Source organism: Amphiprion ocellaris, chromosome 5 (genome assembly GCF_022539595.1).
Source record: "Amphiprion ocellaris isolate individual 3 ecotype Okinawa chromosome 5, ASM2253959v1, whole genome shotgun sequence".
In the NCBI taxonomy this organism is placed as follows: domain Eukaryota; kingdom Metazoa; phylum Chordata; class Actinopteri; family Pomacentridae; genus Amphiprion; species Amphiprion ocellaris.
In genome coordinates, this window is record NC_072770.1 from 21,631,901 (window position 1) to 21,659,852 (window position 27,952).

A 27,952-nucleotide genomic window follows, 5' to 3' on the forward strand; every position below is an offset into this window, starting at 1 on the left:
TGTAGGGGATTTTTTCTTGGCACATTTTAGGCTCTTTACTACCAAAATTGAGCATCGTTTAAACGCCACAGTCTGAGTATCGTTGTTAACCATGTCCATCCCTTTATGACCACAGTGTCCCCATCTTCTGATGGCTACTTCCAGCAGAATAATGCACCATGTCACAAAGCTCAAATTATCTCAATTGGTTTCTTGAACATGACAATGAGCTCACTGTACTCCAATGGCCTCCACCGTCACCAGATCTTAATCCAAAAGAGCACCTTTTGGATGTGGTCAAATGGGAGATTTGCATCATGGATGTGCAGGCGACAAATCTGCAGCAATTGTGTGATGCTATCATGTCAATATGGACCAAAATCTCTGAGGAATGTTTCCAACACCTTGTTGAAAGTATGTCACAAAGAATTAAGACAGTTATGAAGGCAAAAGACTGTCCAACCTTTTACTAGCAAGACGTACCTAATAAAGTGGCCAGTGAGTGTATGTCCAAGATGTAGAAAACTAGACTGTATGTTGTTCTGTAGAGCCTTGAGGCCTCCAATGAGAGTCCATGTATGAGTGTCTGTGTGAGCCGACTCCTTTGTAATGCATGCAGGGCCATGCACTGTGGATCAGTTAGTAAAAACCAAGTCTAACTCGTGCTATCCCTCAGGATCTCACACTGCAGTGCACTGAACCATGCTGTGAGTACATGTGTGCATGTGCGAGTGCTCCTCCTGAGTGACATTTCACAAATCCAGGGGACTGGGCTAATGATGTCCCCTGTCTGACTAAATCAAAGCACCAAGAGGTTGTGAGAAGAGAGAAAATGTGTAGAAAAGGTGAAAGGGAGAAAGCTTGACAAAGGTCGTTTCATGCTTTATGTTAATACTAACTGCAGGTCTGTAGAGGTAGGTGGTCTTTATCGATAAATGTAGAATGGGTAGGCCGTGATTCAACTAGCAGGATGGCCAAAGAGGTAAGAAAAATGTTAAGTGACATAATAATATCAATAATGACAGAAGTACATTTTAAAAAGGCCTATTATTTAAGTCAGTAGCATTTCTGTTTCTATTTAACCCCTTAAAAAAGTTAGGTCTGTGTATTAAAGTCCAATATGGACACAGTGGATATTTTACAAGTGCTGATCACCTAAAGTGTAATTGTTCTATGACTTCGCTCATAAAATACTGCTGAATTCACAGCAAAGGTGTTGTCTTTAACTCATGTGTAAGATGAGTTTGTCAGATGTAGGTGCAGTTTGTAAAATCAGGATTTTAGCAGTGCAGAGCCATAGCTTGGAAGTGACTGCTAGTTAACATGTATTCTTAATGAGCCACATTTCAGTCTAAACTTTATACTCATGCCATTGTCTGACAACAGAAATAGACACATATGTAAATGACAACAGGTTTAATGGGAATTTCGCTGTATTAAAATAAAATGGAAGTGAGCAGGGATAGCTGGAGAGAAGAAAATAGATGTCAAGTACCTCTGTGCCAAAAAATGCCTGTGTTTTCTCTTCCGGTGCTTGTGCACTGCGCTAGCTATGCAACCCAAATATGGTACAGCGTACAAACCTCCTTTTGGTTTGATAAAATTCTCCCACTAGCTCTAGTCTCCCCACTCAACTACTGACAGGTGCTTTGGCCAAAAATTACTTTGAAAAGAGTGAACGGAGGCATTCTCAGTAAAGATTTACCTAATTTTAAACCAAGTAATTTTTTTCTAAATCTGTGGGGGTTTTTTTTTTAATAAGCTGACTCTTTCTATAAGAGGAGCACACATTTTAAACAATAATATTCCAGCCTATTATGAATATTTAATTGTGGGAAGCCAAAATTGTGATGGTGACTTATATTCAATTGTTCGTGCAGCCCTGCACTTCATCAGACAACAGAACATGAGCTCCTTGGCTGGTAAGTAAATTGCTGAGAAAGCATATGAACAACAGAACTCAATAAAAACAGAAGAAGCACAGAAACGTTTGAGCTTACCGAGTTGATGCAGGCAAGCTCCTTGTTGAGCAGCCAGGGTAAGGAGAGCTTCCCATCTCCCCTGTAGCAGGACTGAATCCTTTCTTTGATCTTCTCCTTTATCCTCCTCAGGGTGAACAGGCACAATGCTGACTCTTTGGGTGGTTTAGCCCGATTCTTCTGACCCTGAGAGAACACTGTGAAGAGGATGTCTTCATTCTCAGAGATCCCCAGAGAGTTGGCGAGCTGACGACCTGGTCGGGCCAAGAAGGCATCCTGTACCAGACGGTACTCTACTCCATCCTTAGTGCACCCAATGGGGAACTCAACATAGGAGTAAAACTTTGGGTCATCCACGCAGAGTCGCACAATTTTGGAGGTGAAGAACTGCTCTCCGCTGGCATCAGGGGAAGTCAGTTGAGTATCCAGCTGCATTGTCAGGTAATAAACAAATTGTTCACTGCTGAAGCTGTAAACATAATAGATGTCAAAAGCAGGGAACTTGGACAGAGTGTCCGAGGGGATCTTCAACTGTGAGGAGACAAACTCATCCTGATAGACGAAGCTGAACATGTCAGCATTTTCTTCATTTTCCATCAGTTTGCGGCTGGACAAGGTGGGGAAGTACTCAGACTTGCCATCAATAGGGGTTCCAATGAACAGCTTACTGGTAGGACTTTGGGAGGAGCTTATGATGACTCCTGACATGGTACCTGACTCTGCCACGCTGGAGAGGTAGTGCTCCTTGCGGTGGTGGGGCTCGCCGAGCTTAAAGAGGTCGTCCAGTCGCAGGAACTGGCAGATGCCTTGTGAGGTGCTGCCACAGGCAATGAGGCGGTTCTGTGCGTAGTCTATAAGAAGAAGCTTGTTCACATTAGGAGTCTGGGCCAGGTCATGAGGACAGGACTGGACGCTGGGTGGAGGGTAGCACTTCTCATTGTCCACCACTGGGCCAGTCATGTGGCTCCGCAGTTTGGTCAGGTTGCTAGACAGCTTGAAAATCCAGTTGACAGCTCCCACATACACTTCTCCAGTTTTGTTGTGGATGGCCAGATGTGTGAGCCAACATTCGGTGGGGGCGAATCTTTTGAAGGGTGGGGGTTGGCCTCCGGAGAAGGATGAGCTCATGATGAGTAAAATCCCCAATAGGAGAAACAAGTTCCCCCGGCCAGGGGAAGTCGCTGACCGAGCTAAGGGACACATATCTGGACTGTCCAGAGGCAAGGCTTAGGGGGATGGGGAAGGAGACAGAGAGGAGGAGGAGGAGTACAAGCTCTGGTACCAAGTCCCAAGTCAGGATTTTTTTCTTTTGTGTTCTACTGTCAAGGAATTAAAGAGGACAGTTTGAGGGAGAGAGAGAGGAAGATCAGGGATGGGAAACAAAACTCCTATTGATCCACTGTCCTGTTCTCAGCTTTGTGAGCAGTCATCGGGAACATCATCCACAGAGGCATAAGGTGGGAGCCCTGGAAGGCAAGAAGAAATAAACACGTTGAGTGTCCAAGGAACATTTCCTATTGATTATGCATCAAAGAGGCACAGCCAAAACTAGAAAAAAATTCAAGCTGACATTTGCCCTAGCGATAAATAAATATCAAAACTAGTCTGGAAGGCAAATGTGTCACCATTTAATTATCAGTGAAGATGCAGGGGAGGCATGGGCCGATTATTAAAGGCTCTGGACTCATAATGCGAGACTGGGAATGAGTTACAGACTCACAACATTGAACTCTTTAATATTTCATAACTTTCAACGTTGCCATGGTGGCTTTGGAGGAGGTGTATTCTTGAAAAAGTGCCAGTGGGCACTGTTACATTGACAGCTAGCAATTTATAGCCGGGTCTGCTTGAAGGCTTTCCTGTCATGCTTTGAACAGTATCAACACACTATGCAGTCACCCCTTATTGTAATTACTCCTGCAGTTCTGGCAATTTAAAACAGGCACTGGGCTCTGGTGGCAGCACAGCAGGCAGCCCAGCACTGTGTTTCCCCTCAGGGAACTATGATCGCAATATATACCACACATATACAGCATAACAAATGTATAACCTCAGCAAAGAGAAATATGAAAAATCTTGACCAAGATGTGCATACACTGAACATAAAGCACAATTATAGTTAAGCATCTCACACAACACTCTTCCGGAGTCAATGCTCTCTCTCCTCAGGCCTCAATTACAGTCAGCACACTCAAAACCTGCTTGTCTTCTGTTATTCAGTCACCTCGTGTCATTACAGTCACACAGTAGTGATGCATCATAAAAAGTGGCATTGTTCTTTTGAAACAGACCACTGCTACAATACTACAATAGTGCTGGTCCCGTTGCTTTTTATGGCAAAAACCTCTACACACATAGCAACATTATCTGGAAAATCAAATACAAGTACAAATACTAGATAAAATATCTTTTATTTTAATGGTTGAATTCTATAGTTTATCCTAACACTGTCTAGACATGGCATAAAATGACTGTTGCCAGTAAGGTGTTATCTAGTGATTAAATTCTTTAGCATTTCAGTATGTAAAAAGCTAAAACTCAAAACATGTACCTGTAATTATTCATGAATTACTCATCTTGTCACCATTACCTGTGGCAACATGCCTATACCAACATAGCCCTTGTTTTTTCCTGTACACTGAGCTATTTTCAGTCTGAACACTTCCCACATTTCGATGCGACTGGCTCTGCTTCATTCCTCACTGCCATCCCTGTCGCCTCATACCTGTTAATTCTGAAAAATGAAGAGCAGGGGGATTGGCAAATACACATTTACTTAGGTCTGCTTTCATTTACGAGATTTTCACAAATACAGCAATATATTTCACACGGCATGCAATTTACTCCACAGCTGGTACTCTTTGCAGGAAACAGAGGTGGTATGTTTAAGGGCGGTGGTGAGATCATTTATAGAGATGAAATCTTACAGGTAAAGGACAAGGAGGAGGAGGAAGAGAGGAGGCGTCGAAATATATGCTGCTGTAGGCATCCTACAATGACAATACGGTGGTGAGGAGCAGGGTTTGCTGGGTGCTTGCTGCTACTTGACAGGCCAATCATGTTCCTGCAATACCAGGACATTAGTTCTCCTGTAAATGCTGGTTATGCAAAACAGGACGCAACTCTCCCAGGGACCCAACACTTCAATTTCACCTTGACTATCAAAGTGTCTGTGCGACGGGTGTTTTATGACCATACCAAATCAGAAAAGATGAGAGACACTACAGAGAGATGAGGAAGGTAGAAAGACGTGGAAAGGGGGATGAGGGAGGCAAAAACATGAAATAGATGAAAATCAAAAGGAGGACAGAGATAGAGTGGTGAAGTGAAGGGATGAGTTTTCGCTTTCCATTTCTCCTTATCTCAGCTTCCACCTCCTGTTCTCCTTCTGGTGAGCCACTCAGGAGCAAGGCTATCTGTCAATCAATCACTAAGCATACAAGTGAGGAAGTGCAGTATGTTTGCCAAGATCAGAGGGATTAATGTGAGTTTGTTTCAAAACCTATTTCTTTTTTTCTTCTCTGCAGCTATGGCTGGGAAAGGCAGGTATTTGTGAGTGGAAGTGTGTAAACCTTCCAAGGTAAAACAAAAAAAAAAACACTTTGCAAGTACTGAAAGAATTAAACACCTCAGTAAGAGTACTCATTGAATTGCTCATCAATTTTAGTCACTGCTGCTGCAAACAGTGTAATGGAGAGAGGCGAATGAGAGTGAGTGTGAGCAGGAGAGAAGAGAAATAGTAGTGGCGATGTTCATGGAATAGCAAACCATAGCTCAACTGACACAAAGCTAGCCAGGTTCAGGGAGAGGTGGTGTCTTCCAATTTTCTACAAATGAAAGGTCGGGAGAAGACAAATGTATAGGAAGAGGAAAAACGGGGAGAGAAAGAAGAAACAGGCAGGACAAACATGAGAGAAAGTAAGAGACAGACAGAGGCAGACATTGCATGGACAGAAAGACACAGAGAGAGATGAGCAGAAGGGTGAATGAGGAGCAGCAGGAGCCAAACAAAAGGCTGCACTTCCGCTGCATTTTAATCAGGCTTCTACCTTCGCTTGAATCAAACACCAGGGGAGCTCTGTGGATCGAGGCACCTCAGCAAGGAAACTGCAGAGAGAAGGGCCTGAGCTGCAGTTATCAGATATACCCCTACTTTCCACTCTGTGAGATTAAAACGACTTGACGCGGATCGTGGCCTCTTCGACATAAGCAGCCGCAATAAAGTGACGAGCCAGCCTATAAAAAAAACTAATTTCTTGCTCAACGATACAGTCGCGCTGCGATGAGAGCAGATGTCAATTTAAAGCGTGGCAGCGCATAGGGAGGCCGGCTGCCTCATTTTCCTTTGTCATTTCCAAGTGAGGCAAAGACACAATGAGGCAGAGTGAGCAAGCGAGCAAATGAGAGAGCCTGATAAAGAATGAGAGAGAAACTGAAAAAAATCGTCCCTGCAGTAATTCCTCTTCATTTAGGCCAGCCACAGCTTGATGTAAGAGAGTGTGAATCGCACAACAAATTGCATCTGGGGGTCTGTGGCTGCTTGTTATCTATCTGGGCAATAAGACAATGACACCACGAAACACGCTAACAAAGGTTAGTGAAAAGACAAAGTGGAGTATTCCAGCTCCAGATTATAAAGTTAAAGACTTTGAGGGGAGGAAACAGGATGGATTAAAGAATCACACTGATAATGTTCTTACAAATAGTTCCCTCACCTTCAATCCCCCTATTTCCATCTCCTGTCACAGCAGACACACCCAACTGTTGAGGATGTAGTTATTCATTCAGCTTCTTGCACACGTTTTTTTCTGAGATTTCTCCATTTTCTCTACCCACCCTTATCCCTCCAAACCCTCTTCAATTTCAATTTCCTCCAGAGCTAGACTGAAATGGTGGGAAGAGCGGTGGAAGACGTTTGCGAGCCATATCTGGCACCATCAAGGAAAAACATGTCAATCATTTTGGGCTGGAGCGTGTCTGTGGCTTTGGGAACGGGCAGTCACCATATCGGGGGAGCCGAGTCCGTTATCGCATCAGGGGAAAGCATTAGAGACGGCGGGCTGTAAGGGGCCAAGTTGATTGGATTTGATATCGGTACGTCCTATCAATTGACAGGACTGTACTGTGTCCCTATGGGCACCAAGAATTGGGATGAGGGGTTAAAAGGGAGGTAGGACACATAAGAGAAAGGCTTAGAAAGGAGGGGTCCTTCCAGTGCTTTATTTCACTTTGCTTATTTGCTTATAAGATAGTTAGATATGGTGGTGGTATGTTTTGATGTATGTTGTAAGAAAATTCCAGAGGCTGGTGAAGTGATGAGCTGTTGGTGACTCTTGTGAGCTGAGCTGGATAACTCCCCTCTCTCACCCTCTTCTCCAAAGCAGCTAAACCTGTCCGTTCAGATAATGGTCGCTGCACAGAGCGTAAAGCTGTGCTGATTTATTGCCAGTGGCATATCAATTACAGCACTCGACACTGGAGGGGAGAAAGAGGAGGAGAAGGTGGCGAGAGAGGGATGGTGATGAGAAAGGAAGAAGAGCAGCACTCAGACAAATTCTCTGCCCTCTGCGTTGCATCACAACATGTGGGTCACATCTGGGACAAGAGGTGGAACTGAGGAATGACGGAAATTGTGTGTGAGCGAACAAGATAGAAGATCTGAAAATGAATGCAAATTCTAAAGACTGACACACTCTCATATGCACACAAAGTCAATTACTGTAACCCCAGCATAGTTTAATCATGGAGGTGACTGAAAGCAATATGATTTAGAAGACACACATTTGGCACACTCAAACCACACATGTCCACTGCACTTTCTCTTCTCTGAAATAGTATCTATGCAGGTATGCAAACTAGGTGTCAACCTATTATCAGTTTAGCCAATTATCGAATCAAATATGCAGCATTTTTCCAATTATGAGTAGAGATTGGTATTACAAAATGAACTGATTTAAGAACGCACTCTCTCTACCTGTAGTCATTATTCTGTGGTTCTGAGCAAAATTTGGTTGTATATCACAAGTAATAGCCAATCAATACTAATAGATAAATATTGAATTAAAGATATGTAAAACATAAATAACTGAAAGCAGTTCAGAGAAGTTTTGTGCTGAAGCTTTTCTGAATTGTGACACCAAAGATTTTTTTTTCTATTGCAGATATTAATTGGTTCCAAATATCGGGAGATATCAGAGAGTTCAATAACCTTACTGACTACTGATAACCAGCATCAGTCTTGAAAAAAGACATATCAGTCGATCCTTAACAGAAACACATTGAAAAATCTACAAAACACAGGCTGGCAATGACAGGAGAGCATCTTGCATGGCAGCTGTGCCACTATTGATGTGTGAGTGTGTGTGTCAATGGAAAACACATTGTAAAGTGCTTTGTAGAACCTCGCTAAGGTTAAAAGGCACTATATAAGTAGGGACCATTTCACGTTCATGACTCCAGAGTCAGCCTGGCTTTCGTTACATGACGTGCCAGCCTATCTCTCTACATTTCCACTGCTGCCTCCACTGCTGCTATCAAATAAATTCATAAATGTTGAAAAAGTAATAATAATAATTGCACAAAACACAGAAATACTGAATGCGCAAACAAAACACACGTGCAAAAACCAAATGGGTCTCTTTTAATCTGCCCTCCACCTCTTCAATAAGCAGCTAACACACTCCAGAGACTGGATAGTTGCCCAGGGGAGGAAAGGGAGATGGGTGAGGGGTGGGTGAGGGATTGAACAGTACAAGGAGGTGGCAAGAAGCGGGTGGAGGGGTGCTGGTAGTGGGGGTTGGATGGTTAGAGAGGAGGCAAGATAGAAGGGGAGTCAAGCCCTGAAGCCTTAATCCTCTCCCGGGGTCTGCCTAATCTCACCGCCACTATCTGCATATGGGAAGAATGGATTACCATCCCCCAGCACGCTGACGGACAGACTGACGGGGGAATGGGTGGCAATCCCTTGACAGACCTAAACGCACAAAAACTCAGACTAAAGTTATTGTAGGGTAAAGGATGTAGGTTGCTCTTGAAACTATTTTGGTACTTTGAGAAAATAAACTCTCAGGCCTGTGTGTGTATATATATATATATATATATATATATATATATATATATATATATATATATATATATACACATATATACATACATACATACATACATACACACACCTCTGTCGCAGGTAAAAAATGGTGCAGCAGGTTTGTCATTTTGCAGCCTGATTAGCCCACCAATCTGACATATGTCCCACTCAGGGGATGTCTCAGGGGCTGATGGGGATAGGAGGGGTCAGACTGTCAGTCTAAACCACACTGAAGCTTAAACAGTCCTCTTAACACAACACAAACTCAAATCTCAAAACTGCAATAAATCAGTCACTCCTCTACTGAGGATTACTGGAATACTATCAAAAAATATATATCAAAGCCCATCTGTCACTGTACATGGAAATTTGTTTATAAAGGGCCTAGTGTTCAACTGAATGACAGAAGCATATATTTTAATAGCCAAATGTGGACAGTTAAAGTCATTCTAAGACTTCATATTTATTGTTGTGTCATTAATGAGGAACAATATCTTAAAAAACTAGCCTGCTTAGATACCAAAAACAACTGTCTAAAAATTGCATCCAAGTGATCCAGCAAGGCAAGACATATTTTAAGGGAAGTAAGACCAATTTTCAAGAGGACGGACATTAAAGCAGTATTGTATATTGTGGTATCTTGTATCATTTCCTTCCTGCCTCGGCTGGGGGAACAAGCTGACTGGCAAGCCTTGAGGCGCATAAAAAGCCCTTACGAGTTCTGTTTTAGTGCCAACGTAAATCAGTTTCAGGAGGACAAGAGCCTGTGCCCTTTTTCTCCCCCACTCCACCTCCCTCTCTGTGGCAGGTGGCCTGCCAAAACAAATGCCTTGTCGCAGACTACCAGAGTAGTACGTATGTATGTGTGTGCCTGTTAGGAAGTCAGACGCTGGAACAAATTGAGCCTCCTGTCTTTAAAACACCTTGCTGGGTTGACGCTGAAGCCATCAGCCCAACTGGACAGATAAAACTTGATCTAGACCTGTCTAGTGGCTACCCTTGACGTGAAGGAGTTGAGAAAAGGCTATAGAGTAGAAGCACCAGACTAAGCCATTGTCCTTGTTCTGCTCTGTATTAATTCTTGTTCAAGTACATTAGCCAAGAGTAAAATTCTTTACAGCAGTCACTTTACAGGCTGGAATAATGGAATTTGAAGACTGTAAAATGATTGTTTCTGCATTGTTTTTAGTGAGTATCATGTGCCAGGAGTTGTAAAACTTGTAATAAGAAACATCATTAAAAACATGAAAACAGACTCTACGCCAGCCTTTAACCTGTTCATTTACTTGTTGATCTGACCGATGTCTCGTATTTTCAGTTTTCCTCTATTTGTTTCCCGGGCTTGAGTCAGTGGCCTGCACAAGGACAGAGTCACAAACTATCTACTCGGACGTTCAAGGTCTGGAGAAGCAGCAAGCACAAGGACAACTGCTTCCCTGACACCCAATGTGCTGTGTGGATAACAGATGTGTGCTTCTGAGTGTGTGTGTGTGTGTGTGTGTGTGTGACAGCTGCCACTTCGAGACAGTAGACAGACTGTGGGCACTACATCACACAAATTCTTCCTTTCCTCATTCGCTGCAAACAGTCAGCACACACACAAACTCGTGTTTTCATAGGTAAATGGAATCACACGTTGACAAACATTTCTTCAGTCACAGTATTATACAAGTATGTGGCTGTATGTGTGGTAGTTCTAAGTATGTGCATATGCACCTGTGCTCTGAGGCCACAGTTGTCCCTGCTCTGCCTACATTTGTTGAATATATCCCTTTTCAGACATAGAGTACACAACATTGCTGGCTTGTGTCATTCGGATATGATCAATTTTTATTTAAACATTCCATATAGCTCTATTTAGACTTCCCACGGAAAAATCGACATTTTAAGTCATGATTGGTAGGCACAATATATGTGAAAGCATCCGATATCAATACATGGCTTTGTTGTGCTTGCCTATCCATTAGTGTTTCATACTGAAAGTAATGCTGAAATGTCACAAGATCCTTCCTAGTGAGATTACCGTCATGCCTTTCATGGAAAAATGACCAGCGTTCTTATTGAGACATGAGACTGACACATTAAACTGACATCAGATTAGCAGAAAAGAGAGCATTCACAAAGGGGCTTATGAAACAGCAACACACACACATGCGCGCGCGCGCACACACACACACAAACACAAACCACATTATAACACTAACACCCACTCCTGCGACCGCTCTGATTCTGATCCCTGCCACCAAGTCAACTCCAAAGTGGAATGCGGAAAGAATGTACAGTGGACAAACTTCCATGTGGAATTTATCACCTCATCAAATCAAAACATACCACATTTATGTGTGTAAGATTATCTGCCAGACAGGTGTTGTGCCACACCCTGTCCCTTAAATATCATCACTACCTATAAAGCAAGTATTCCTGTCTAAAGGAGCCCTTTCTGAGCAGTCTGAGATGGCTGGATGGTGAATGCTACCAGCTCAGCGCTCTGAATGGTTTATGAACATTGTGTCTGATTTGGCTGCTGAACACAGGGCTGAGCGCCCCAGGCTGTCTCCCAGGCATGCAGCCCTTGTCTTTACAATTACACATGAAGAGGAGACAGACTGTATTTGTCTCCTTCTTTATATCTCCCCCAATATTCTCCATCCAATCACCCTCTCTCCTTTTCTCTTTCTCCATTTTTCAGAAAGCTCTTTGTGTATATCCTTCTGTCATGTTCTCCCCTTTTAGACTCAGCAGTGCAGAAAACCCAACTAAAATACAAATTACTCCAACACCAAATTTGAAAACATGAGCAAAGTAGAAAATTTTCTCCTCCTCGTTTCTTCTCTCAGTGGTAAAACTCCTCGGAAAACAAAGGTCTCCACTGCAGCTGCTATGACAGAATAAAACACCGCTGAACCAAACATCACATAAAACCTGCCCACATTTCCAAAAGAAGCACACAGACACAAACACACTGATGCAGGCACCGTCAGATTAGTGGTTTACTCTTAATCTCTCGACTGTGTTTGTGTGACTGGGTCTTTATTTCCATGACAAATCCTGTGTCTGTCTGTGTGTGTGTTTGTGTGTGTGTGTGTGTGTGTGTGTTTGTGTGTGCGAGTGTGCGAAGGTGGGCGAGGTAGGCGATATGTAGGTCAAGGCCAGAGTGTGCCCAGTAAGAGTCACAAATTAACACAGCAACAGTGCAGCTACAGTTCAGCGTTTCACCACCCGCTCCCGACAGCAAAAACACACTGATCCTGTCCTTTTGTCTGAAACATCAAACTAATGCTGTTTCTGTTTGACACGGCTTTAAAGGAACAACAGTGAAGATAAACGATCAGAGGAGGTGACGACAGGCAACAGCAGGTTGTTACCTTGAGCTCATCTTAAGTACGGAGGCACATAATATCCCCATGTCTTGCTTTGTAGGATTACATTTTATATTTCAGCAGAAAATAACACTACTCTAAAATTTTGCACACGTACAATACAACTTGATTGTTGCACACGTACTTTTTCTTAATACTATTACTGATTACATTGTTTCCCAGTTTTACTCAACTTAATGTAAAGTAACGTAACTCTTAAAAATAAGTAAAACACATACCTCCTTCACAGCCAACAAAACACGCTTAATGCAATATACTCAAGAGTTTTGACACACAAGCATGACTTGGTCTAGTAAGTCTACCATTGAGTACAAATAGTCTTTTTTGCTTGGGAATGTTCCAAACTGAATAAAATGACCCAGAAGTACCTAAGTGGTAGCCACGATAAGAGCGGGTTAAATAAATGCAAAGGAAAGATGCTTCCCTGCTTCATTTTTTGTCTCTGTTAGCATTGGATACACTTCTACATCTTTTATGAAAGGAATGTAGATAATGTGGACCTAAGACTTCTTACAGCAGCAACATATAAAGAGACACATTGCTCACAGCAGACCCGCATCAACAACATCCACTGTCACATGACAACCTAGTTATCCAAGTTCACCCAGTGTAAGTGCAGTAAGATTCTCCTAGCACCGCTGCTGTCTTTTCCTATCTCCTTATGAATTCTCATTCACATCTTTACTTCATCTCATGCCGTTTTCCAAGGAACCATTATTAGGCAAAGACATACGATGTAATCTTTTGACTATTTTAAAGCAAACTATATTTTATTTACCGTGTGGCCATTGTTCACATTAGTTAAACAGTTTCATGCTTAGCAGTATTGTTAGGTGAACACAGAGAAAGATGAATTACAGTACTTACTCTTATTTACTTTACATAGCAGTCCGTAAACTAACACTTAAAGCTCAGGCATACATAAAGGACTGTAGTGACTGCTCTATTACACAATGTGGAAAACTTCTGACAGAAAGCAAACTAACTTATCTATCATAACAAGTTTCATATCATCTGCAGCCGTTCCACTCCTTTGCACTATCTATGTTTCTTAGTGACTTTGTACACAAATCAACATCTACAGCTTGTTGGCTATGACATGATCTGTACAACTGAGATTTTCAACCAATCCCAATCAGAGAGCCACAGAGCCAGGCCTGGGCATATGGCTCACATTAAATTTCCTTTAAAACTAAGTCCTTTAATGTGAATGCTCTATGTACAGTGAGAAAGTAGCCTATTTAGTTTTTCAAGCTGGCTGTACAGGTGTTGAAGTAATATAACCACAGGTGAGCGCTGGTTCAGTCAGTCAACTCTGTGTAGCAGGTTACTCAGCTATGATAAATTGAGGACACAAATAATGAATATCAAATTACCAACAAAATGTTTCATTTCTTTATGCTTTACGCTCTTGTGATAACTTTGAAATGCAATGCAATATGGACTGTGTCCACAAAGAATGACTGTTCTCTCAGCTCTTTCTGTTAAAACAAAGCCTTCACATTCCTCCATAGCGCTGCTTATATTCTCCCTGCTGAGTTCACTATAATGGAATGTAGCCTGCTCTGCCCGAAACAGCTTATTACCAAACACTGCTGTCCTCAACTGCAGCTCCCTCCTTCTACTTTCTCTGCTTCACACTTTTCATTTATGAGCCTGACTGACCCCTGACACTAAGGGTGCTGGAGCTGGACTGTGCTGTACTGCTTTGAAAAAAACTTCCCAGAGAGTGTTGATTGTTGTAAAAACATGAATATCATTATAAATCTTCCCACTAATGATCTGAGAACAATGCTGGTGATAGTGGTGCTGGGTGGAACAGCAGAGATTTCCATAACTGCCAGCTGACTCCTCATTTTAACTTTAGGCGGCTACTTCTATATTAATTTTTGAATCTAACAAAATAGTTGCAATAAAGAAGTTACGATTCACTATACGAGTATATTTTACAACAACTAGTCTCTGCTTCAAAACACCGAGCATGACGATAGAGAAGTCGCCTCTCTCTCTCTCTATATATATCTATATATATAAAAATGTGCATGTGCAGCAAGTAGATAGCTGTCTTCAGTGTTTGATGAAAATTACCAAAAAAAACGAAGAAAAAACAATGTAATAGCTGCATTGAAAGGGCACATTCTCATTAGACAGGCTAATTACCATAAAAAAAATGGTGGCAGCAATTTGGTTATTGCTTTTAGAAAGTCCACTGAAAACACTGCCCTTTCCATATGTGAATGAACGAATGAATGAACAGCAGAGCATGGCCGAATCTGGGGATTCACATGATTTCATTTCATTTTAGTTGGAGCGAACATAGATAAAGCATGGGAACACAAACATGTTACCCAGTATATCCACGTTTATTTCCATAAGTAAAATAATATATCATACACGATTGTGGAATATATCTTCATAAACCCTACAGTGAAGGTGTATAGATAGACAGACAGACAGACAGACAGACAGACAGACAGACAGACAGACAGACAGACAGACAGACAGACAGACAGACAGACAGACAGACAGACAGACAGACAGACAGACAGACAGACAGACAGACAGACAGACAGACAGACAGATAGATAGATAGATATATATACACACATATATACACACACATATATATTTTTTTTTTCAAAATAATAGATTAGGTCTGATGATTTTTAATTACACAAGTCCCATAATAAAAAATAATAGCAAATTTTAATTGTAAAGCACTTTTCATATCTCCAAACTCTGAAAGTGCTACATTGAAGATATAAAAGGATAAAAACAAAACAAACTGGTAAAATAAAAATAAAAATTTCAGGGACACGTTTAATTAAAAGCTTTGTTAAAAAGGAAGGTTTTTAGGACTAGATGCCTAATTCTCCTGTACAGTAATTTACTACGTGTTTGGAATCAGGTATTGAAACTCACTGAAATAAGCAGTAATTAAGATCAGCGTGTACGAAGGAATAGTACTATTAAAATACGACAGAGGTCACCAAATTTGAGACTGCGCAGCCAGAATGTTTCCCTCTTGCTGGCTTCTATATATACTTGTGGAAATCCCTGAGGAAGAGGAGTCGCTTCAAGGAGAAAGGCATTAAAAAGAATCACTGTCTCCTTTTGTTTTAATGGTGCCATAAAGGTATTCCCCCTTTTTTGGACTGAATGTTTCCAGAGTGAGCTTATATGGCTGGACAGCATTGTCAGTACTCCATGAATGATTTATCAGCAGCTAATGAGAAAATATTTCAAATGTATCTTAAGCAAGTTTCTTAGAGAACAGCAAAGCTTTCAAATGATGCCATTGTCTTTTTTCACTGCTTCTGGTTGAGGAATTGAACCAACGCCCTCTTTCCGCCTCGTCACATCTGTGGTATCAATGGTTTTTGTCACATGGCAATTGCAATATAATAAATATGCATCTCTAGATAAAGCTATCCAAACCAGAATCCTTTTTTGATCTTCCATATTGAGATTACATCATAAAGAAGCTGCCATATAACCTGAGCGCTTCAAAGACTTGACACGAGTCCAAGACCTAATCTAGCTCATATCTTGTCAGCTGTGAATTTTTCTGGTGCCGTCACATGCAATATGGTCTTCAGTTTATATTTTTATTGAAACAGACAAACTGACCATCTGCTCGACTTTTCCCCTCAGTCTGAATCATTACGTCATCCAGCTTGAGTACAAATAGATGTCCAGCTTCATTAGAACGACAGCACACAAGCTAAAACACTCACATGCACACTGACACACACAAACAATCACACACAGTGCATCTGGGTTGGTTCACTATTGACTCAGACAGCATCCTTATCCATCTTTGTCCATTAAGGCCATACTGTTTCCGGCTATATGCTGTTGAGGAGAATTAGTAACCATATCATTGGCTATGACCGCATGACTTTATCCCCGCTCTAAATACTTTAAGACAGGCGTGTGGCTTGTGTCACATGGTGTTTAGCCGATTTATGTCCTCAGATGGGTCACAGGACAACAGGGCTAATGCAGATGTCTCAGCTTAAGGGAATGAAGGTTCAATTCCTCAACAGGCAAATTGTCAAATAGAAAATGTGATAATCGATGTAAGATGATGTGGACACAGACACGTAAACCTGCAGGTCATTGCTTATGCACAGGTTTTTGTTTATTGTTATAATCATCAAAAAACAAGTTCTCACAGAATTCTGTGCTTTATTATTCAATCCAAAGAAAAGAGGTCGCACAAACTTTTGAAAATGAGGACACAGGCCTGTCAGAAACACACTGACCCACATGGCCAAACTCATCACATTTCACAGGAAAATCCACAACAGCATGAACACTAAACAAAGACAGCGTCATGTCCAGGAACTCAGTGGGACGGGACCATTCATTTTGTTTGGCACAGTTACATTTGAGTCATGTGAGGCCAACGGCAATTATCTTCAGTCGCGCCGTTGTGGAGCTGAAACAAAGGGAGCGCATCTATCCCGTCCATTTTTAGCTCAGGAGCCCTGTTTTATTCAAGCCGGCAGACAGTTTGTATTTGAATAGGGGGCTTGTGAGCTCAGGCGATTTTCTGTCTCGTCCCTGATCGTCAGCACATACTGTATTCCTGGTGAAGCGCAACACACAGCGCTGCATGCATCACTGCTTCACTATAGAGGCGCCGACGGAGATGACGGCTGCTGCATGTACATGGGGGAGTGTGTGACGAATACCTCATTCACAAGCAGAAGTCAGAACTGTGACACGTACGGTAATGGCACTTTTTGATATTGCACTTCCTCCACTCTTTAACTGCACAACAGACAAAATATACATTTAATCATGCCTCCTAACTACAAGTCTAATCAAAAAGAGAAGAAAATCTGACTGAGATAGCGGGCTGGAGAGTGAGAAATATAAGTGAGAGGATAAAGAGGTTGAGTGAAAAAGGGTGTAATAATCAAGTGGGAGATGGGGAGAGAGAAAGCGGTGCAGGTGAAAAGGCGTGGTGTTGGAAATAAGAGAGAAATGAGGGAGAGATAGAGGAGAGAGATGAGAGAAGTTGACGATACCTTTTCAGATAGCCAGCGAGGCGGAACGACGAGGAATGGAGCGAGATAAGAGGGGACCAGTCTGTGCATGTTTAGCTAAAAGGGATTTTTTTTCCCCCCTCAGCTAGTGGGCAACTGAGTGCCTGTCACATAACTACAGCCAACACCACTTCAACTTCAACTAAGTACTCCAAAACAATACTCTACAACTTTCACAAGGATTCCACATTTTATAGAGTTTTAATCAGGTGCTTCAAAAGTCATGCATTTGTCACTGCATGAGTTTTAAATAAGAGCAGCTTGGAATCATTTCAGAAGTGCTGTAACTGAGAAACACAAAAATGTCTGTCTGATATAAATCTGCTCCCATTATTATTTCCATACAGAGGTAAATTAAGATCATCCAGTCAGGCTCCACAAATGCTGCTCCTTCATAGTCTCCAACATGTCACAGCCTACAGCTCTTGATTTAAAAAAAAAAAACAAAAACCTGTGAGCAGCATCTCATTGACAGCTTTTCTTATAGGGATCATAAAACCTTGCTCAGTGAAGCTCAGTTGTTAATTTTCACACAAAGTCTTTCCTTTAACAGTTCTGTGCTAATCCTGTTAATTTTCTAGTGAAAAAACAAATGTTCTTTACACCAAAGCCAGCCGGTGGGTTTGAAAAGGCACTACTGACACGAATGACACTATTAGTCATGGTAAGAAACAGTGAAAATTGAAACACTGTCAGGTTTCCAGCCTTCCAATGTTTCTCAAAGCAGTCATGTGTCACTTTTAGTTTCATGGCCAAAAAAACAAGTCTAGGCTTAAAATCAGGATATTCCATTATAAAACATGGCAAAAACAGAAATTATGGGATTTGTCAGCTGAACTGGGCTGAACTGCAGGCTGTGTTTTTAAGACCAAAAATGACAGATGACGAAGGACGGAAAGAAACTGAAAGCGCAAGTCATAAAATATCTATAGCATGGACAGTCACAATGTTTTCCAGTGTTGGTAACAGTTTTGGGTGTTTGGAAAAATGGTGTACATGTGGATTCCAAGTTTTCAAAGAAATGCAACTTTAATTTTTCCACTTTTAGTACTATATGGCATTATAACTTTATTATACTTCACAAAAGACATTTTGAGTTCTTCACCTCTAGCCGTAGTTGTTCTGTTTCCATAGAGGTCTTTATGCTGCAGTGAAAAATGAGCCACAGCAAAAAATGCCCAGAAACTACTTGGGATTCAGAGGGTTAGGGAGGATACACATACATGAAAATATTAAAACTGCAAGCTAACCCTGTTAGCGTTACAGTTTGAGAAGAATTCCAGTCTTCAGTCCAACACGCTTGTTTGATGATCAGAGCAGCATGAGAGACGCCTAGTTGTTCTTGGAGCCATCCCAAAAGGAAGGGCCGGGCGTACTGGTCAGTCCAGAAGTACGAGAAACATCCGCCATTGTGAGCCACTCACAGTGCATGATGGGAGGAGCCGGGAGGTTCAACAGAAGACAAAACACACAGCAACCTCGAGCACACGTTCATTAGGTCATATTACAGAGACTGTCTTTCAACTTGGCAGACACAATTAATAAAGCTACCGCCAGTGTAAACAGCATGTGCACATATTCTGTGGGTGTCCCATGGTCTTTGTGTCCCTCCAAGTTTACATTAGTCATTCCCGTGTCTAAATGTAGCAAGTGACAGCAAGGCCGGTGACAAAGCCAAAACTGTGTCTAAAGAGCTTGTCAGTATCGTCACAGCAACAGAGTCGATGCTGTGGGGAGGAGGAAAGAGAGCGTGGAGGAGGATAAGAACAGACATGGAGAGAAAGAAAAACACAGAGGGAGATGTGTTGGAAAGACAGAAATGTGAGCACAGAGGAAGAGAGATAAGGGGAGACTGGTGGGAGCGGGGGAAGATGAGAGGAAGAGTGATGAGTGAGAGGAATGCCAGAGACAAAGAGGCGAGGAGAGGAAAGAAGACTGGAGAGAAGAGGGACTAAATACATCAGCGGCCTGCTCAGCACAACACTGAGCGACATATGAATAGTCTGAGGTGCAACTGTGATTTGTAGGACATCTGCATGGTACAGGCATAGGGCTGCTCACATGTACTTCTTGCTAACTTTCTGACAACAGCATTCACAGAGAAGACAAACTTCTCTCTGCAAAGCCCCATGCAGAGTGTATCCTACAGAGATGATGAACAAAAGTGGCAATTCCAGTCTCAGGTCAGAATATTACTATGCATGACAGATACAGTCTTACTGGGGGACACAATCACAGAAGATGAGAAATACTCTGCTCCCTGTGGCTTTAAATGTGTTTAAATGTTATTTGCCGCAGTCTGATTAAGTCGCCCCTCTGTTTATATTGCAACCCAGCCTGCTGAATAAGTACCTCGCTCCCTCTACCTCTCCACCCCCTACACTGCATTCCCAGCCAGACACCTCACTGTTGTGCATAAATATATCACACCAATACTGGCCAGGCAAATGACCTGCCATGTTCCATGGTCCCCCTGGGATCTGCTGCCACTCATAACTCCCAGGTCCCTTATTTCAGCCACTCACCACCACTTTCAAAGCAGATTGAAAGTATGGCAGAGTCATTATTTGATTGCCATTATCATATATTATACAGGTATTTACGCAAGCTGAGTCTCTCCGCTTTAAAATGAGGTATATGCTATTGATAATGGTGCAAGTAATCATGGGTTGTATGCCATGCCGGAAAATATTGGCGCAAAACAGGATGGAGCACAGACATAAGAGGCTTTTAGTTTATGTAGTTTATAGTGGTAAAGGATGGGCATGGTGGCAGTACTAAAGCATCGTCTGTGATTGAAAACAGTCAGCATGTTAACGTCATTACAAAATTGCAGAGTAGTAATACCACTATTAACTGTGTTCCCAATATCAATCAAAGTAATAGCTACACCGGTGCAGGCATTCCAGATATTGCCAGCATTACTATCAGTGTATTTATTCTCTTCAGCAAAGCAACTATGATCAAGCTTTGCCTTCAGTCCAATGTCTGAAAGGACTTAATACAAGCAACCTTTTGTTTTCTGCCAAACCACTTTGCACAGAGAAAAATCAGCTCCACAAAGCTCTGGAATTAAACCACAACCTAATATGTCTTTGGTACAAGTGGGCCTTGACCTATTATTTGACAAATGCTGCTTGATAATGGGATTCAGCACTAAGCCGGTCTCCGTCGCCACACTGTAATCCACTCCCCTCTGCAGGTCGTCTGACCCTTCCCTTGATGTGCTGAAGGATGGCTTGTATGATCTGTTCTAGCTTGTTAAAACTTACGTGATTTCACAAGGGGGAAGGTTAACACTCACACAACGACAAGAACCTGCCACCAGAGTGGTGCTCGCAACCTCTACCCACAATGCCTAAGCAAAAGGAGAGAGACGTCGTCTGAAGATCCCCACCACTCTCTCTTCTTCCACTTGAGAAATATTTTGAGTCTCAATCTGCATGCTTCATTTGAATTTCAGCCATTGCCTTAAACTCACACACAGAAAACACTGGGCTTACAGCTCAATCATCCATGAGAAGCACATTTTCTGAGAGAAGCGACGCATGCACCTTAAATTTGTGTACTGAAGAGGTGTCTTGCTGTATCCCCTGACCTTTCCAAGGAGAGAACGAAGTGAGTTCTCCTGGCTGTGTTTTGTATGAAGCACAAGGCAGTAATTATTAAAGCCTAATGAATAACTGGGACAAAACAGCACCGGCACACTCAAGCCATTTCTGCACACCCAAAAGGCTACATTAGCATCTTAAATGCAAATTAAAATCTTATTCAAAATGCAGACAACTTGCTCTTGAGGGGGCAAAAGAAACTGAAAAATTTTATTCCTTTTCCATGCTTGTAGACCCAAGCAATATGCAGTGCAAACGAAAGCCAAAATTAACTGTCTTCATGGACATGGTCATTATTAATTCCTGTAAAGCCAAAAAGGAGGCGAAAACTAGGATATTGTGAGCTGTACAGTTATATGAGGACTGGTCAGCAAATTGTTGTGCTTGCAAAGCGGATGCAGACAGTTTAATGCTCAGTCCAGCAGTCTTAATTTTGATCTAATTTTTGGGTAGTCACATGCATTAGCATGTCACTAAAGAAGGGTTAGATAGGGATATTGTGCAGCTACATATGGGGCTTAACAGGCACACTGGAACATGATGCTTCTCTGTAAGCTGATTCACTGTGGAAGGAGGATTGATGGAAAAAAGGGACTTGAAGTAAAAGAGATCGACAGATTATGTAGAGTGACCACAACCGCTTTGACCAACACCAAAACCCTCTTACAGTTGTTATCATGTCGAATAGGAGAATTCTTAGAAAGCTCCAACTGCAGCGCCATGCTGTGAGCATTTATTTTACAAGCTCCCGGCTGAGCACATGACCAAATCTCTCACTTCACAATGGATTTGTAAGTCATCCATCAATGTATAGAGTGTTGCAGTTGTGTGTGAATGGATGTCAATGGCTGACGATGCTCGAGGTGCTTCATTCAGCAAGCATGACTCTGTGTGGCCCAGATCCAGCCTCAGAGCAAAAAGGGGCTGCAATGCCACTAAACTGGGTCACTGTGTTGCCAGGCTGTGGCTCATGATTCTCCAGGAACACATATGAATGTGTGTGCAAGGAAAACGTGCATGTGGGGGTAGTTAAACTTTATCCACTGTCTGTTTTCCAGCTGTGTATGTTTCCTGTGCTGAGCTAAGCCAGTCTTCTCTCTCTCTGTCTTTGTAATATGGTCTTGATTAGCAGGCCTGTGGCTGTGGTGGCTGGCTAGCAAAGACATTCCAGCTATGTGTTTGTACTGGGGTGGGTCCTTTGGGAGAAATGTGTCAGACTGATCCACAGCTTAGACGAGACCCTCACTGCTGCTTCATACTGTGAACATGACAGGACGCAATAAGGAGCAGGGAGGGTGAAGATGTATAGAGTTTGAACATGGACAGGGAGCTAGGGAGAGCATTGTGTGTAGTACTATCTTTGTCTCCTGTGGTCGTTGAAGTACAGCCAAGTGTTCAAGCAGTAAATACACACAACTATGCCCACACTTGGCTCTCTTGACAGGCATAAACCTCAACAAGAACAACAGCGAAACAAGACTCTGAATCCATCTCTGAAACTGTGAAGTGAACAGTTGCTGCAACTTTGCTCCCAGAACAACGGAAATAGTGGAAATATAAACTTCCCTGACAGTCTTTGAGTCTCTTTAGGCTCTGAAAGCACATCTACTCTCCTGCACTTAGGCAGTGTGTTCTTCAAGAAGTGGCACTAAGAAAACGTTTTAGTTTTCCTCTGTGATTGCAGCTTTAAAGCAGCAGCTCTCTTGAGCACCAACATGAGATAGATGAGGAGTTTTAAAAGACACAAAGCAAGTGGTGCAAGAACATGATGCACAAAACCGCATTGTCTGCTGAGCAAACACGGCACTACATAGTCTTTACTAAGCGTTTCCTGTTCCACCTGTAATATCACAGAGAATGCATGAATACATCACTGCACAGAGGCAACACTGCAGCTGATGCACAGAGTAAACATACTGAAACCCACCACACACACAGACGTGGGGCCGGGGCTTCACCACAGTGGCGCCGGGGCAGGGCAGGCGGCAGCAGCAGCTACTAATTAAGAGTGGTTGGCTGAGCAGCTATGTTAGGGCTGGAGCTGCAGGGCTGAGGAGAATAGGGCGACAGGTCTGACACTGTGTGAGTCTGTGTGTATGTGTGTTACCAGCGGCCCCGGGGCTATAGGGTAGGGCCCCCGTTCAACTCTTGCTGACTCAGATTCAACACTGCCTGTCTAGCTGCAATAGTGCTGTTATAGCTTGGAGGGAGGAAGAGCAATTTGCTCTCTCCCTGTCTGTGTTACTTTCTCCCACCATTCTGTGTTTTTTTTCCTAAGTTTCTGCGCATCTATCACTTTTACTTCCATTTCTCATCCCCTCGCTCCACTTACCAGGCACCCTGTCATTTTCTATCCTTCCCTTGTTCCTCACAGCTTCCGCATACAGTCAATACAATTCAATAAGCGCTACTGGCAGTGAATGCATTTGCAGAGCAGATGTGAAGATTACAGTTGGGATCAAAACAGGAAATACATTTGCTTTAAATGGTGAGCAACTTCCTAGACAGTGAAATCATTTTCATGCATCTGTCCATTTTGTTCCCACTTGTGGAAACCAGGTATTCTTGTCCTGCTGCTGAAAGTGAATCAGACTCGTTGGGCAACTTTGGGAAATAACAGCACTACTGGTTTAGTACATTACATGTAAAATGTAAACAAAAACGAGAAACACTCATCACATCCTGAGACAGCCTCAGTTCCACTTTACAGTAGCCTCTTAAAATGCATACATTGAAATATGTATTTGATTTCAATTTAACAGCACATCAGTTATCTCCAGAGAGAAGTCTGTCTGAAAAAAAAAACATTAATTTCTACTGTAATCTAAAAATATTGAAAGGGCAATTTATTTTATTGAAATAATGGGGAGACCATATAAACATGAATAAAAAAGACCATGTGATAGTATATGAGGCTTAGCCTAGGCCTCAGTTATTTAGTATGCCAGCTAATCCTATTGTTGTTGTCTCTAGAGCCTAAGTGGCGAGCTTGATGTGAAATCCTTGCTTTTGTGTCTTTGTGTCTCATCCGCAGTCATCGAAATAAATGAGCCTGAAATAATAGTGCTTTACATTTAAGTGTAGACCAGTTTTGAAAGTCAAGTACCATCCTCACACATACCATGAACACGTACTGTAAAGTCCAGTGTGAATGTCAAATCAAACAAGCTGAACATGACAGCATGTTTAACTGAGGCTACCTACTGGACTGACTTAATTCTGTTATTGCTGCCAATCCACTGCATTCTCAGCATTTTTGAACTGCCAGGAATGGAAAGTGACATAGCTGACATTTGGATGCTTTCTACCGTGGGAAGGTTAATGGCGTGAAATTGGCAAGTTGCCATTCTTAAACACCAGGCTTTGCACCGCAACCCACGTTTCTTTCGCTTTCTTAGGACTGCAGTTGGCTGTGGGGTTGTATACATACACACACACACATACACACACATTCAGCCCAGTCCATTGTTCTGCAGAGGTAAACATCAAGGAGCAAGCAGAGAGGAACAGACAAACAATAAACTGACACACTCTCCCATAACACTGTGTTTAGACTGCAAACACAAAGGAGCAAGTGTGTGTTTGTGTGGGAAAACCTGAGCACAGAAGGTCTTGTGCTGTGTGTGTGTGTGTGTGTGTGTGTGTGTGTGTGTGTGTGTGTGTGTGTGTGTGTGTGTGTGTGTGTGTGTGTGTGTGTGTGTGTGTGTGTGTGTGTGTGTGTGTGTGTGTACACATGCATGTGTGCATTTTTCCAATTAAGTATTGTTATTTTGATTGCATTTCCATCCTTCCTTCATAATAGGCTCCCACATACACAAAACACTAACCACCATTGAGCCGTGTGAACAACTTGCCCTGCTGCCTGTGTTTCAACTCACATCCACACAACTCAGTTAGGACAACCCCAGACAGACACAACACCCTCTCCAGCATGTACCGTAACAGATAAATGTTCACAACACACATTTAGCAACAAAAAACACAAAGTTAAGCGCGTTTGTGTCATTGAAAAATAAAACACACACACACAAATAAACCTTCTGTAATGATCTATTTCCATAGCAGCATGTCAGCCATTCTAAGCCTAAATTTGCTCAACTCCACACTACACTTTGGCATAAACTATTATATATCATCGTAGGGGGCTGTGCATGCTGACACCCTTTCGTGAGGAAACTAACATGACGCTTTAAGCTTTAGCAACTTTAGCATCAATCATTTCTCAAAATCACTGAAGCACACATATCCTCCAATAGCAGAATATGACTAGTGCAGTCCAGTAGTCTTTGCTGACTAACGTTTGTCTGTCTCGACGTGAAATGGATAGAGGCAATCAGTTAAGCGGTCAAAGAGAATTATCTGAACTTATATTAATATTAATTCAGCCGGTCTGACATAGACACCTCTGTGTGTGTGGGTGCATGTGTGTGAGATCTGGGCCTCTCGCCAGGCAACAGTTGGGCTAGATGTCTCATGCGGGCTTCCCACTGCGGCTAACATTGATATGGCTAGTGTGATTATTGGATTGGGCCCTAACTGAACGAAAATAAAAATATTAGTGTAAAATTTCGGTGTTCAGACTTCAATTTTTATTCAGTGTCGTAAGCTGACACCTTACCTATATTTAAAGATTTCCCATAGTCTGCTTGTCTCAAAAATGACCAAATTTAGCAGTCAGATCTAAATCAGTAAAAAAGAGAGAGCTCTGTATTTTCTGAGAGAAGAAACTGTTTGAAATAAGTGTGTCAAAAGGCTCGGCATGTTATTATGAGTTAATGCTGTGTAGTTTTTCATGATGAGAGTTCAACTCAGAGACAGACAGACAGAGTGAGAGCAGAGGGAGGCCTGCTTTGTGCCCATCCTCACTTTGGCCCGGTGCCAGGCCTGCTCCAGCAGAGGAAAAGACAGAAAGGGAGGCTGTTGTGAGCGTGTGTGGATGTGTGTGTGGATGTATGTGTGTGTGAGGGGGCAAATATTCCCCTGGCAGGATCCCCGGGACCCGGCGGAGGGCAGGGTTCAGCCGCAGAAGGAGAGGCTGCGTGCCCGGCAGTCAATTAGCGGCTTGCATTTACACAACAAATGGAGCTCCCACGGTTTCTGTAACCCTCACACGCATGCACACACACCACTCATGAGTGTATCCACTCAGCGCTCATCAGCACACGCCGACGCAAGGTCATAGAGAAGGGGAGGGAGGGAGAGAGAGAGAGAGAAAGCAAGAGGCCAGCTATCTACTGGAGTGGTACTCCACAAATGCTAACTCGCTGGGTGTATCAGAAACACAAGCGGGGACACAGCGAGCACAAAGTAACTAAATGTCGACAGCTGAACATTGCAGCTTTGACACAGACATCGAAGCTTGCTCTAAAACTTTCCACAACTTTACTGGATTCAACAGAAGAGACAAAGAAAAAGAAAGGTCTAAATGATGACTTAGTGCCAGCAATGATTGAGTAATTAACAGAAAAACTAATTAACAGCTTTGATGAATAATCACTTAAGTCATTTGTTAGGCAGACTTGCTGGTTCCAGCTTTTCAGATGTGATAACTTTTTGCTTCTGCTCATTTCATGTCACTGAAAGTTCAGTATCTTTGAATTTCAAACAACAACTTAATACAAAACAAGCAAGTGATGATTTTAACTATTAGCTGCCATTTTGTAAACTCTGATAAATGAAATCTAGATTCAAACAAGCAATGTTTCATAGTTTAAAATCAGCGGTTAACCAGCCCTTCAAATTTCCCCTGCAATCAAATAAACTTTCCCACTGATCAAAATCTGTACATGAGCTGTTTCTACCCTTAATGCAAGAGGTGGCACTTGCCTGTGCAAAGGCAAAGATCAGCACTCACTGCGGCTCTCTTTTAGTACTTTGCTGCATTACAATTAAATTGTTTGAAAACTACCCCAGCAGGATCAGACAGCATCATGCACATCAAATGAATCCAAAGCAAAGACATTACTTGGTGGGTTGTTAATCTAACAGAGCTGGAAGCAGCCAAATCACATCAACCCTGTCTGATTAGTCACACTGTAAAGCTGATACAAGACCACTAACCGGTTAAGCACCACTCAGTTTGCTGGCTTGTTGGGAGAAGTAGTAAAGAAATAGGAAAGAAAGAGAGAATACTGAAGAGCGACAGCTATAAAATACTGGGCAGGAGTGACAGACATCCCCTTCAAACATTTAGCTTCACCTACAAACCCTGTGGAAAATTGCCATGACAGGGTGACGTGTGAACAGAAGCTAAAGTCAATAATGTTGACTCAATAAAGTTGATCAGGCAATACCCCTGTCAGCACCGGGAGAAATTCCCTTCAATCTTTCCTTGCGATTCTAGTGTGGAAAGAAATACACAAGATTCTCAGGTCGGGCAGGAAAAAGCTTATAGTACACTTCCATGTAGGTGCTCACTGCAAGAATCCTAAACTCAAATTGCAAGGGGAACCTTCATAGGAATCAACCACCTTTCAGACATCTTCCACTGCTGATGCACATGCCATCTGGGTGTGCCTGACCTGTGGTAGACCAGCATATCATATATGAGTGCAGTCTGCACACAAGTAAACATGACCCATTGCCCCTGCTATAGCAACATGACAGGCTTTATGTTTAAGAGAAAAAATGGTGAGAAAGACAGAGAACCTGCTCATAACCATCCATGTTGAAAAGCTGGCATAATATCCTTCCTACAGCCCCACACTATAGCAGATAAACGTACCAACTCTGTGACCTCTAGGCTATGAATTCTACTGTTCTTGATATTTTAAGAGAACCAGAACTTGTTGCATTAATTTTTAATAAGGTGACAACATAAAGGAATCTGGAGTTGGTCTGCACAGTCTGCCTTGTTGAG

The 27,952-nt window shown here is 42.4% G+C and overlaps 1 protein-coding gene across 4 annotated transcripts in view; it reads right to left on the reverse strand.

The window, feature by feature from the left end:
- Positions 1 to 27,952, reverse strand: part of LOC111577037 (plexin-A1-like) — a 203,099-nt gene that overhangs the window by 163,146 nt on the left and 12,001 nt on the right. For all 4 annotated transcript variants that reach the window (XM_055010656.1, XM_055010654.1, XM_055010655.1 and 1 more), the window contains exon 2: positions 1,980 to 3,424. In XM_055010656.1, coding sequence (XP_054866631.1) covers positions 1,980 to 3,161 — 1,182 coding nt within the window. In that variant the 5' untranslated portion in view covers positions 3,162 to 3,424. The remainder of the gene's footprint in view (positions 1 to 1,979; positions 3,425 to 27,952) is intronic.